Genomic DNA, 13207 nt, shown 5'->3' on the forward strand with positions numbered 1-13207 from the left:
AATGATGCCATGTGCAGAGCCTTCTCCCAGGGGACAGTGGTATCGGCCAGCAGCAGTCATTTGATCGATTCAAGCTCATTCAGGATGCGGGCAACCGCATCATCCCCGTTAGGGACGACAGTCCGCTCGACGATCAATCAAAAAAGCGAACAATGTAAGTATGCCTGCACTTCGTTATGTAATTGTGCTACGCGGAAACGCGCGGTATTGCGTCCAAGTCGTCGGACGCGGCTGTGGGCAACAGCACAGGATGCGGAGGAAGAGGGCTCGGAGGAGGGGAAGAAGCGAGGGGACGAGACTGAAGATGTGGCCGCCGAGGAAGGAGAAGGAGTGGAAGCCACTGAACAAAGTGAGGAGGAGGAGGCCGAAGAGCTCTCCCCGGAGGACCAAGCTAAGGCCGCTTTGCGGGCGGAGTTGAAGGAGTTGGAGAAGGAGTTAGCCAAGAAGCGGAATGAGCTGACAGAGGCCCAAGACCGGCTTAAAACTGTGGGGAAAGAGGGTTTTATGCGTCTTGCGGCCGAGGTTGAGACATACAAACGCCGACGAGCGGACGGATTGACCTACGTGCGGGAGGAAGCTGCGCAAGAAACCATGAAGCAGCTGCTGCCGGTCTTCGACCTGATGGAGGAGCTGGAGGAGAGGTATGCGGACGTTACCAGCGAGGCCTCTTTGAAGGTGCTGAATGGGTACAAGAACCTCCTGCAGGTCTTTGTGGGCAAGGCTGAGAGGCTGGGTGTCAAGGTCTTGGAGATCGGTAAGCTTCGAGACGGACGGCGTGGAGGGAGGGAGGGAAGGAGGGTCGGAGGACGCACGATATTTCTTTCTTGACCGCCTTTGGCCTATCTTGGGCGACGAAAAAGGAAACTTACATTTAAGGACCGATGGGGCAAGGTGTCGATGAGGAACAGGATTAATGATGCATGTATTGTCCAAGACTACGGTCATGCGGAAAAGATCACCTTGGAGAACTGAGACACCCCCAAAGCGCCCTCTCCTCCTCTACCTCCCTCCTTTTCTCTCCTCCCCATCCTTTTTAATGTAACCTTCCTTCCTATCCATCCTTACAGCGGCAGGTGATGCATATGACGAGGAGAGCATGGAGGTGGGGGAGGTTGTGGTCGGGGAGGCGGACGGGGTGGTCGTGGAAGTGGAGCAGAAAGGGTATCAGATCGGAGAGCGGGTGGCGCGACGGGCCAGGGTGAAGGTGAGTGCCACGGAGGCCACGCTACAGAAGGCGAAGGAGGAGGAGAAGGAGGAAGAGGGAGACAGCGAGGCGAAGGAGGACTCTGGCCAGGAGTAGGGGGCAGCGGACGGCTTGAGCCTTGCGTGGCGAGGAGGAGAGGCGTGAGGCGATATCAAAGAGGGAGGCATGAGGAAATATGATGAGAGAGGAGCGGGGAGTATCGCGCTTGTTGCTTATGGTCAGGGCATCCAAGACTCCGGTAGAAATGAATAACCGCTTTTAAGCTTGCCATCGTCCACTGTTTTGAACTGTTTGCTTTTTTGTTCTTTGTCGGACATATGCATCTCGCAAACATCAAAGGAACGATTTTTTCTACTTCCTAGATTTGCATGCTGCAAAACTCTCCTCTTTTATGCGCGGGGTGCTTATATTATCCCTCCGGAGTATTTAGTGTTCATATGCTTATGTCTCCTCTTTGCACCCAGGTAACGTCAGACCGAGGTTGTACGAGCACTATGCATCCCAATCCTAGACAGAAGAAGACATCGTGCAGCAATGCCTCACCTTCTATTCAAAAGTAGCAATCGATCGTGATCGTCGGAGGTAGCTCGAGGAGGAGGATGGAATGAAAAAATAACGAAACGGTCTTGACGAGTGAAGGCGCGTTACTGCTCCGTGGGTTCAAAGTCCAAGCATCTCTCATGTCTTAATGTCACGGGCATCTACCATATGAGAAGAGATTTATATGGACCAAAGCCTCAAAGGTCCCAGCGCCTGCCACGCCTGCCATAAACAAAAAATATCCGATCAATGGATCCGATGACCGAGAAATACGCATCTACTCTACATAGCCTTTACAGGGGCAGATATTTGGCGACCACGGGGGGAGGAGGGCCGCTGTTGTTGCATCGGACTCCCACCCCCGGGACGAGGTGGGACGGATGGCTTGTTCCTTTTTAAGCCCAGCCCAGATATCAGGAATGACTCGTGATAAACATCGACCTTTGTCTTCCCCGTGCTGCCTCGGATGTTTGTTCCGGCTCGAAACCCGCAAAAAGCGATCTCTCAGCCGTTGTGATACCACGGGGGCAACTCTCTACTCTCGCCAAGCGACAGGCAAGACCCACTAAACGAATCTTGCCCTCATCGGTCCTTCTCGACCTGAATACGTGCTTTATATATTTTGTAGAGGTGGAAAGGGCCTGCGTCCCATTATTTATTGGATTTAATAGAAGGGCAGGCATCATAAGCGAGAACATGCACAGGCGTCCCTGCTTGTTCTCGCTGGACAAGTGAGGCGACACTGGATAGAAGTACGTGCTCGAATAAACATGTGCTTTGGAGCGGCAATACCTGCGAGCTGGAAAAAATCGATATCTCGAAAACGACAAGACAATCCTATGAGTGCCTGAGATTCATGCTTAATTGACGTATATTCATTTGATACTGGTAGGCTCGGCGACCTCCCCTCAGGAAAGGTAACATAAAAGAATCTCACTGCACATCATGTCGGACGGCAATACTATTCCGAGCAACGTGGGGACTTATCTGGCCAGGCGACTGATCAATGTCGGCATCAAGGAATATTATGCCGTGCCTGGTACGTCAAGTTACATATGTGATTCGCGACTTTCACATGTGAAGGTAGATGTCTCATCACCTCCAGAGGCAGCAGTCACTTCCTTCGAATCACACCTTTCCGTGCTGCAGCCCCACCTCAGCGTGAGAGATTCATCCATCGACTGATCGTCACGATACCACGGATTTTTTTCCTCCTTGAAACATATTGTACAGGTGACTACAACCTTTTGCTTCTGGACCAGCTCCTCTTGTTCCCCGAGCTGAAACTCATCTCTTGCTGCAATGAGCTCAATGCGGGGTAAGTCGGGTGCGAGGATTCGCGCTCCAAACGTCTTGCACCACTGACAGATTCCATCCTATCATGTTGTATTTCTTACCATCAAAATACTCGGCAATTTCACTCCAAAGATATGCCGCTGATGGCTGTGCCCGCAAAAATGGCGTTGCAGCTATGGTTGTTACGTATACAGTGGGCGGCTTGAGCGCAATCAATGCCATTGCTGGAGCATACTCCGACGACTTACCCATCATTTTCATATCTGGAGCGCCCAACTCCAACGATTATGCCTCGGACCGGATCCTGCATCACACAATTGGTAGGTTGAGGGTGCGAGTGGGACATGCGACCACGGAGGATACCGTGGGGGACTCCCCTTGTCTTCGCATTGGGACAGGCTACGTGCTTATACTGCGCTTCAGTCACGTGGACCCTGCCATCTTTCAATGGAGATCCCTCCGTCTGACCGGCCCTTAAATCCTCAATGCGCAGGCAAGATGGATCGTCGTCAGCAGATTGATATGTTCAGCCATGTGGTCGCCGAGGCGGTCGAAATCCGCTCTCCCGGTCAGGCAGCGCGTCAGATCGACCACGCGATTGTCACGGCCATGACCCAGAAGAAACCTGTGTACCTGGATGTGGCCTGCAACATCTCCGAGGAGCATGTCTCTTTACCCATCCCGTTCCAAATTCCTCCGCGCAAGCCTTCCAACGCCGCCTCCTTGCGCGCGGCCGTGCAAACAACCCTGACACAGTGGACGCATGCGGCCAAGCCTGTCATCGTCATAGGTGTGAAGGTGCGCATGGCGGAAGCTTTCGATGCTGTCATCCAACTGGCTGATGCTGCGGGCTGCGCGGTCGCAACCATGCCTGATGCCAAGGGTATGTTCCCTGAGGATCACCCCCAGTACATTGGCACGTACTGGGGGCCTGTATCGAGCGTGGGGGCGGGAGAAACCGTGGAGAGTGCAGACATGTACATTTTTTTGGGCTCGCGCTTCAACGATTACAACACCACGGGGTACACGTGCCTGATCAAGAAGAAGGGCCTTGTCACGGCGAACGTAGACAGGGTAGAGACCCCCGGGGGGGAGTATGGGTGCGTGAACATGGCGGAGTTTGCGGTCGCTTTGGCCAAGGTCATTCCGCGAAACGACGCGTCCATAAAGGCCTACACCCGAATTTTTGCGCCCGAGGCTCGGTTGGCGGCTCGGCCGGCCGAGACGCTTTTGACGATGCGATTTGTGCACGAGCAGGTCCAAAATTTGCTGACACCGAAAACGGCACTGCTCGTGGAGACAGGCGGTAAGGGAAGATACTGGTCAGATTTACAAAAAACGGTTGAGTTCTAATGACTCCATGCCTCGTGAGGCTCAAAATTTGTCTGGAGCAAGGGAGTGCGAGCGCGCTTGGATCTGTGTCGTGTAGGAGAGCCCATCACCTTTTGTCTGCTCGGAGCACGGAAACATTGAGAAAATACAGTGTATTCACGTTACGAAATGTCTCTACATCATGCATTTCAATCCCCTGCACGACAGACTCCTGGTTCCAAGGGCAAACAATGAAGCTGCCTCGTGGGTGCGGCTACGAGTTCCAAATGCAGTACGGCTCGATCGGCTGGTCCGTCGGAGCTGTGCTTGGGTATTCCTTAGCGGCCCAGCACGAAGGTCGGCGCGTGGTCGCCATGATTGGCGACGGCTCCTTTCAAATGTCGGCGCAGGAGGTCTCGACGATGATCCGCTACGGGGCCAACCCGATTATTGTGCTTATCAACAATGGGGGGTACACAATCGAGGTCGAAATTCATGATGGCATGTAAGTGCCGGGGAGGATCTGTAACAGCTGAGCTTTCATAGGAGATAGATGCTCCAGGACTGACCCGTCTCGCTGCTTGCCCTTGTTCCCTTTCCTGCCCGCCAACAGCTACAACGTGATCAAGAACTGGGACTACAAGAAGCTCATTGATGCGTTTTGCCATGATGATGGCAAGGCCCTCACCATTTGTTGTAAGACGCAGGGGGAGCTATTGGAAGCGATGGAGCAGGCAAAGACACACCCAAATTTGGTCTTCCTGGAGCTCATCCTCGACAAAGATGATTGCTCGAAGCATCTCCTGGAGTGGGGCTCTCGAGTGGCCACAGCAAATGGACGCCCATTTGTGGAGCGTTAAGTGGGTCGCATGGATACATTTTTAGATAGTCGGGGTACAGACAAGATGTGGCCCCTGAATGAGATGATTAGATTCGAAGTTGTGAAGGGGCTCCCGCTTGCCCTCCTTGTGCCGTGAATTATTATGATTGTATGACGATTGCTATGCGATGTCGTCAGATAGAGACTAGTTGAAGACCTCGATGGTGGGGCTGTTTGAATGAAAGCGCAAATTGGCATGGCATATTGACCAAAGAATGCTTTTTTGTGCACGCGCTTTCTGTGTATTTCGTGATGGACCCGGAAGTAAGGGCGTCGATCACTTCCATATTTGGAAGGCAATCCATTTTTGGAAGGCATTGCCAGAGCCTCGTGTAAATGAATTTATTTTTTGGGGATATTTATATAAAGTAAGCCGGCGAGCCGGACATTATGGTTCTTATAAGCATGATCCTCGATGTGCAAGGTCTGTTGGCGGTAGGACTTTTTCGGGGGAAACGTACGCAAGATTTATTTGGGAAAAGGATTTCGATATAGGTGGACTTCAACGTGCTCAGAGTCAACTCTCTACACAAGCCACTCCATATGTCGAAAAGCAATGGAATTACCTCTTGAGCAAACTCTACGAAGATTGTTGTATCTCTCATTGGAGAATGTCGAGTTTCTACGATGTTTGAGCCTCCTATTTCTTTTGTTTAATGGACGCCCTCGTTCCACTTTGAGGCTTGCATCTCGAAATTTTTGAACGCGTGAATGAAAATATCGTTGCACAGGGAAGTTTGCAAGGCATTTCAAAAGCGGCGAAGGGTCCAATCTACAATTTCGGTTCAGATATCATAGCTATTAAGCATAGACATCATTTTTTTCTCTAAATAGATGAAACTTGGAAACTTGGAAGTCATCGTGTATAGCAAGGACCTCCGAACAGATCTGCCAAATGCCGAACCACTTGCTTTGAAGTTTTGAAAACAGATTTTGAATGCAACGGTTTTCTTCCATTGTACGCTTTCACTGACTTCAGTATGCCTTATGCGACAAAACCTGTTTTTCATTGCATACAATGACAATTATCGTGCAAATAATCTTCTTAATAAGGTCGAGTGCTCATACATCGCGCATCCCTACACCGCGGTAGTAATTTGCAACGGTGGATGCCATCCCCTCGATCAACCCGTAGCAGTCCAAATAAAACATTCCAGAGCTCCATATCACTTGGAAGCATCAAAAAGAGTACATCGCGCGTAGACCTTTCATTACAATGCGCTTATCACACAATAAACGAGTTTGCATTAGTTCCCTAAGTCAGGACCTTTGTGTCCATATAGTAGCTTTCTTGCGTCCTCACGACGTAAACAAGCTTGGACAGGCTTCAAAGATTTTTTTATTCCAAAAAATTATGCGATTTCATAGCCTACATTGATGGGAAATTGCGTTTTCCGGATAGGCTTGTCAATAAATTACGCTTACTGAAACGCCTAGAGGTATTAAATTTGAAAGGGAACAAGTTGAGCAACGAGGGCAGCTGGGCTTTGTCAAAATTCTTGGCACTACCCTCCAGTGCCTCAAGCCTTCAGCGACTTGATCTTTCAGGACTCTTTCTGACACCTTCGGGCATCACTTTATTGGCAAAGAGTCTCGCCACTACTACTGACGAGAGCTATAGATCCACAAACGGGGGACACAGGCGTGACAAGCGCCACAAATGCTCGGGATCACCCCTGCAAGCAGAGTTTTCGCAGAGCTTTTTAAGCATTGATACAACAGCCAGCTATAGTGAAAATTGTGTGGGTATCACTCCTGGAATGACTACGTCGCTATCCTCTGCATACTTCTCCAAAAACCTTGAGCCACAGAAGCCACTATTGCTTCGAGAGTTAACATTAGCTATGAATACCATTGGCGATAGCGGTATTGATGCCCTATGCGATCTCTTAGAAAGTGGAGATTGCCAACTGCTTCAGTCTCTAGACCTTCGAAATACGGGTATCGGCCTGCGAGGTGTTCTCCACTTAGCGCGAGGATTGGCTCGTTGTCCACTCCTTACCATGTTGAGCCTATCTAACAATCCGTTGGATGTATTATACGACAATCAAGTGCAAAGTTACTCCCCGGACTCGGTCTTACATGGCACAGAAGAAGTCGGCACGGGAACAAATAGCGTATTATCAGCTCCTACTGACTTCTCTCGTAAAGCATGGAGCGCTTTGGGACGGGCGTTGCCCTTGTCACTGCGACACCTCAATCTCTTCAACACCACTCTAAATAGCATGGTAATGCATCGATTAGTTTTGAACTGGCAAATTCCGTCCTTGGTGCATCTCAATGTAAGCCACAACTCCATCGGGTCGGAGGGAGCGCGCCTGCTTTTTCGCAGCCTTGTGAACATGTCCTGTGCAAGGATTGAGCATCTAAATATTTCGCATAACAACATCCGTCAAGATGCATTGGTCGCTATATCGAAATTTGCCTCTACTAAGTCAGTGAATCAGAAATTGCGGCATCTCGATCTCAGCTACAATCCATTCGGCGTCGAGGTCTTAGCGAGTGCAAGTAACGCCCAAAGCGCACATGCGGAAGAGCATCACCCCCTATGTGCCTTTTCCATGGCCCTGGCTAGCTGCCCTTCTTTGGAGCATCTCGATCTTCGGAAAGTAGACTTAGATGAGAACTTTGCCAGCTTTGCGGAGGGCCTGAAGAAAGCCCTGATACTGGACTCGGCGGGCTCCTGCACGTGGAGACACTTGGACATATCGTGGAACAGGATTGGCGAGAATGGTGCCCGTTCAATCGCTGGGCTCTTCCAGCCATCTTTTGAGAAGAGAGATGAGCAGCAGGTCATTTTTTCGCGATTGAACTTGCTCAATTTACTGCGCACTGGCATTGGAAGACAAGGGGCCAAGATGTTGGCCGATGTGTGGAACTGGTGGGACGCTGATGAAGAGAGGCAAAAGAAAAGGGACGCATCACCCCGCTTGCTGGTCGCTATCGACATCGAAAACGCACCCGACGCGTCCGGTGCCTTGTATGTGGAGGCGTCTCGACTCTGGCACATCTTGCAGCGGCACTAGGAGCCATCTTCCAAAGGGATCCCAAGCCGCCCTATGGTTCCTGCGGCGAGTCCTCATGCCTTGCTGTCTGTAGTAGTGCTGAGCCATGCCAAATTTCATTGGGCTGCCTCGATCCGTTCTACTTTCATGGCACGTCTGACTGGACTGTTTTGCCTTCAATTTGCGGGGCCTACGTGTGGTATCTGAGGCATGAAGTTTGATTTATCATTCCCGGCAGGCGCGAGGGCACTTGATAGCGGAAACGAAAAGTATGACTTTGCCAGGCACACATTTCATAGCTTGTCTTTGGAAGGGGCGATCTGAAAGGGACTGGCTCAGTTCAGGCTGACACGTATGGATCATGAGAACAATCCTCGAGAATACACACGCACACCCTTTGTGAAATAAATCTGGGACTCGAACGGAAAACCGGCTTGGATTTCGAGCAGAAAGTAAATAAAAATAGATCTGCAGGAAGATACACTGAAGTTTATATTTACATTGATGTCACATATGATTGCTATTCCCTTGCTCTGCTCACGAAAGAGATACATAACCGTATGATGTGCCCCATTTCATGCGTCTCAGCACCGTTCCTTCTCTTTCGCCCGCTCCTTCATGGCTAGCAGACCTCGTCTCTAGGTCGCTTTCACATGACTCGCTGCGGGATTCAACGCTCGTTTATCTTCTGTCACGCTCAGTTTCAAACGCATCACGAACCAGTGCGACAGTTGCCTCACCGCTCTCCTCTTCTTCCATTTTCCCGCTCCCTCTTGTTTCCTCCTTATAGTCCTACCCGGCTCCCTCTTCCTTTGATACATTTTATCCATCCTTCTCCACTTACTAGGCGGCGTGGTAGGGACCAAAACAAAAGCCAATAGAAGCAATCTCGGTTTGACGCTCATCTCAATGGCAATCCCCTCGTCACTCCATCGCCATCACTGAATTCGTGGTCATCGATCCAAAGTCCCATCTTCATCGCTATCGTAATCAAACTGACCCGGTGGGTAGAAATCCGTCCTCGACACATGTGCTACATCTACATCCTCCTCTTCATCGTCGTCGTCGTGGAGGCATCGGGCGCACAGGCCCCCTTCATCCACCTCCCAATGGCAGTTCAGGCAGCGGTACACACCGTCAGACTCATCGTAGTTGAGATGAGTGCTTCCATCCATCTCTGCATTTCTTATTGTACGCGGCCGTATTCTTCTGGAGGAATTCAGCCCGACAGCCCCCTCGCCCATGCGCTCTGCAGCCTCGAACATGACTTTCAACTCGGCCATCTGGCCTTGGTACGCCGCACGGGCACGGCGAGCAGCAATGGCGGTAGCAGCTGCAGCTTTTTTGCCTCCATATCCCTATCCTCCTGCGCCTGCCCCGACGGGCCAGCACGATCCAATAGACCTGCAGCAGAGCGGTCGTCATCCTCTCCTATCTCCTCATCATGTGACTTCATCATGCTTACCCCTTCCTTCCATCTTTCCAATTTGATTTTCTCTCCTACTTTGCGTTCACTTTCTTCTTCGCTTCTTCTCTGACTTTCTGCTTTTGCGTCAATTCTATATATACCTCCCTCGAGACTTTGTCCTGGGTCTGCGCCCGTCCTTACCGCCTCTTGTTGTCGCCGCTTCGCAACCTTTATCGCGTCTAAATGTTGTATGAAGGCGAGAGGCGGTGGTAGCGGTGCCTTATATACTGTTGTACGACACGCAGGACATGCTATGTTCCCAGTAGTTTTCCATTTGGCATACATGTAGAAGCACTGACAGCAGAAGAGGTGCCGACACTCCTGCAGCTCTACAGGATAGTCAACGCATTCCAGGCAAATAGAGCATGCTGGTATGTCACCTAATGCAGCGTCAAGCTTCTTGCGTAGTAGTTCAACCTCCGCCCGCAGAGCCTTAATCTCTGTTTGACAAGCACCGTGGAGGACTCCGTCATCTGCAACGCGTGGCTCATACTTTGGCAAGTCACCACTCGTGGACACTACTGGAGGCTTCTCTCCACCATGCTTCACTGAAGTCGCCGTGTTAGCACGACAGCAGTCTGTCGCTACAACAGCAGCATGAACATCGGGACATCTTGGTGACAAAAGCCCCTTTCGCTTAATCGTCATACTTGTCGTAAGTGCCCGTCTGATATATAGGTAATTTCACGAGCGTCAGACTGAGGAAAGAAGTCGTCAATCGGCAATAAGCAGACACCACAGAAGGCTCTACGCGGCTACACATATTCTTGTATGGCAAGCCAAGTTTTGTTTTTTTCGGGGGGCTCCGGGAGCTTCGGAAAATAGGGGTAACTCGTTTGATCGACCGTCAATACTTGCTCCGCAAACGAGAAGCACAGGGTTGGTGGATACCGTCATTACTATCCAATACCCTGCAGAACACTCACAAAGACCAGGCCCCATTCACGCAAAAATGAGAGAGGGCTGAGGTGTACACAAAACACTTGGGTAACCAAGTTTGGGACCCAGTGCCCGGAGCGCGACCCCGGCGCCTCTGGAGCGAGTCCTGTCAGCTGGCGCGCATCTCTCGTCGATTCTTCCTAGTCGCTTTCCTATATCACTCATACCATATACCACGCGAGTCCTCTCATGATTCTTGACCGTTGATTATGCTCTCACCATACTGGTCAACAGTTTCCCATGATCATCCAGGCCGGCGCCGTCAAGGTCTTAGCCAAAGATGTGGTTTCTATTGCTAAGACGGCTGGAGATGCCATCATGTCTATATACGCCTTCCCGGACACTGTTAGCTGGGACGTTAAGGCAAAGTCCGACAACTCTCCCCTGACCGCTGCTGATCTTGCTGCCAACAACCTGATTTGTGCCTCGCTCAAGGAAAAGTATCCTTCGATTCCCATCGTTTCCGAGGAAAACAAAATGCTTCCGTATGAAGAACGAAGCAATTGGCCTTTCTACTGGTGCGTTGACCCCCTGGACGGAACGAAGGAGTTTCTAAAGCGGAACGGCCAATTCACGGTAAACATTGGGTTATGCCAGGGGAAGTCCCCCATATTTGGGGTGGTACACGTGCCAGCTATGGAACCGGCTAAGACGTACTATGGCGCGAAAGGCCACGGCGCCTTTGTGGAGATCGCGGATGAGCCACCAATTCCCATCAAGGTGAAAGAATTCAGTGAAAAGGATCCAAACTTGGCCGTCGTTGCCTCTGCTTCACACAATACCCCCGAAACGGAGAATTTTATAAGCAAGTACCAGAACCCGACTCTTAAGGCGCTAGGATCTTCTTTAAAGCTTTTGATGGTAGCCGAGGGAGAGGCGCACGTCTACCCCCGGTTGGCACCAACCTGTGAATGGGACACCTGCGCCTCACACGCGGTGGTGGAGGCGGCAGGAGGAGAGGTTCTGCAAGCGGAAGGAGGCAAGGCATGCCAGCCCGGACTGCCCGTGGAGTATAACAAGCCGGACGCGTTGAATCCGTTTTTCATTGTGTACGGCAGACGCCGGGACTGAAAAGAGCTCCGCATAGATGTGTCCACGGTACAAGTGCGATAGCAGAGTGAGCTAGAAAGGAAAATTTGCAAGCTGGGCTCGACATGTTGGTGAGCTGTAGGGTGCTGGAATAGGAAAAGGTCACGGTGATACATGTTTTATGTGATGGCAACCGCGCAGCTTCTGGAATATTCGGGTGAGTGGAAGGAGTGAGACTAACTCTGCGTCACCATCAGAAGGAGGAACGAAAGTACTCGTATTGCCAGCCTTATGCCTCAAGAAACTAAACAATAGGCGATTACCAAAAGGGTCTACAACGACTCGAATAATGCGGCACTTTATTTGTTAAATTGGTTACTCGATACGACCTGTCACATTTAAGGCGTGTTTCTGGCCCCCACGGGGCCCTCACCTCGTCTCTTCGTTCCCCTCATCCACACTTTCCCTCTCCATCGTCCGCCTCCCGTCTCGCAGGCACGCCTGTATCTCTTCCAACCTGGTTTTGACAAGCTCCACATTGTCGTCCCGTTCCGTCAGCACCAAAAGCCGCTCACAGACCACGGCGGCGTCCTCGTACCTGTGCGCTTCGATCAGGGACAAAGACAAGCCATTCAGCATGCGCCGCTCCATTTGCTCCTCCTCCAGCTCCTCCAAAAGCCGACAGCAGAGCCGGTAAGCGAGGATGGACTCGTCGCACCTCCGCAAGTCCTTGAGTACAGTGGCATAGTTCCCCAGGGCCCGGGCCTCGACCATCCGTGTCCCATCCCCCGAGGAAAAGGACGCCAGGCGTGCCAATTGCACGACCCGGCGAAATTGGAGCGCCGCTTCTTCCCAGCATTTCTCCCTGTACCACCTGCGCCCTTGCTCCAGCTCCTGGTCGAGCATGCCGGGCGTCACGTCTTGCCAGAAATCGTGCTCGAGGGAAAGGCGCTCGAATTCCCGCAGAAGGCGGCGTCGGTCCCCCGCGTCGTCCGTCAAGGCCACCAGCTGCTCAAAGTGCTCCAGTACCAGGGCAAAGGCCCGCACGGACAAATAAAACTGCGCGAGTTGGTTGTGCACGTACCGAAGGGACGGGAAATACTTGCGCAAGTCCTCGGAAAGGGGTGCCTGCTGGAGGAGTCGCCGCCCTGCCCGGACGCTGAGCTCGTACCAGACGCTGGCCTCCTTCATGAGACCCATCTCTTGCAGCACGGTACCTTTCACCTTCGCCGCGCGCGCCTGCATCCTCGCCTCCTCCACGCTCGTGGTCTCAGTGCTTGCCATCCCCAGCACGTCGTCAAGGAGGCAGAGGGCGTCCTCGAACCTCCCACACGCCGTGTTCAGCATGGCGCGGTTGAGGAGCGTTGCGGCTTCGCCCATCGAGGACACTGAGGACATGGTGTGCAAGAGCCGAAGGCGCTGGCGCATCTCAATCTCGGAGGGCTCGTGCGTCTCTCTTTCCGCCTCTTCTTCTTCTTCTTCTTCCTCGTCCTCGTCCTCCTCGTCCTCCTCGTCCTCCTCGTCCCCTCCTCCTC

General features: G+C 51.9%; 4 protein-coding genes across 4 annotated transcripts; 3 read left to right on the top strand and 1 right to left on the bottom strand.

Annotated features, from left to right (window-relative positions):
- Window positions 1-32: 32 nt before the first annotated feature.
- NGA_0377600 (GrpE) lies at window positions 33-1467 on the top strand (the record flags this gene model as incomplete). Its single annotated transcript, XM_005854813.1, has 3 exons — window positions 33-154; window positions 219-754; window positions 1068-1467. Coding segments are annotated over 3 exons (891 nt in total), but the record flags the coding sequence as incomplete, so codon positions are not given.
- A 1167-nt stretch (window positions 1468-2634) lies between these two features.
- Window positions 2635-5809, top strand: PDC (pyruvate decarboxylase). Its single transcript, XM_005854810.1, has 6 exons — window positions 2635-2783; window positions 2978-3062; window positions 3173-3360; window positions 3534-4346; window positions 4580-4856; window positions 4965-5809. The coding sequence occupies exons 1-6, from the start codon at window positions 2690-2692 to the stop codon at window positions 5209-5211; spliced, it is 1704 nt and encodes a 567-aa protein (XP_005854872.1). The 5' UTR covers window positions 2635-2689; the 3' UTR covers window positions 5212-5809.
- Window positions 5810-10883: 5074 nt separating this feature from the next.
- Window positions 10884-11714, top strand: CYSQ (3'(2'), 5'-bisphosphate nucleotidase; the record flags this gene model as incomplete). The annotated part of the gene is made up of 1 exon (XM_005854812.1): window positions 10884-11714. The coding sequence occupies one exon, from the start codon at window positions 10884-10886 to the stop codon at window positions 11712-11714; it is 831 nt and encodes a 276-aa protein (XP_005854874.1).
- Window positions 11715-12101: 387 nt separating this feature from the next.
- On the bottom strand, window positions 12102-13196 carry NGA_0707120 (tpr domain-containing protein; the record flags this gene model as incomplete). Its single annotated transcript, XM_005854819.2, has 1 exon — window positions 12102-13196. A coding segment is annotated over one exon (1095 nt), but the record flags the coding sequence as incomplete, so codon positions are not given.
- Between the last annotated feature and the right edge of the window lie 11 nt (window positions 13197-13207).

Source organism: Nannochloropsis gaditana (assembly GCF_000240725.1).
Source record: "Nannochloropsis gaditana CCMP526 unplaced genomic scaffold scaffold375, whole genome shotgun sequence".
Taxonomy (NCBI): Eukaryota; class Eustigmatophyceae; order Eustigmatales; family Monodopsidaceae; genus Microchloropsis; species Microchloropsis gaditana.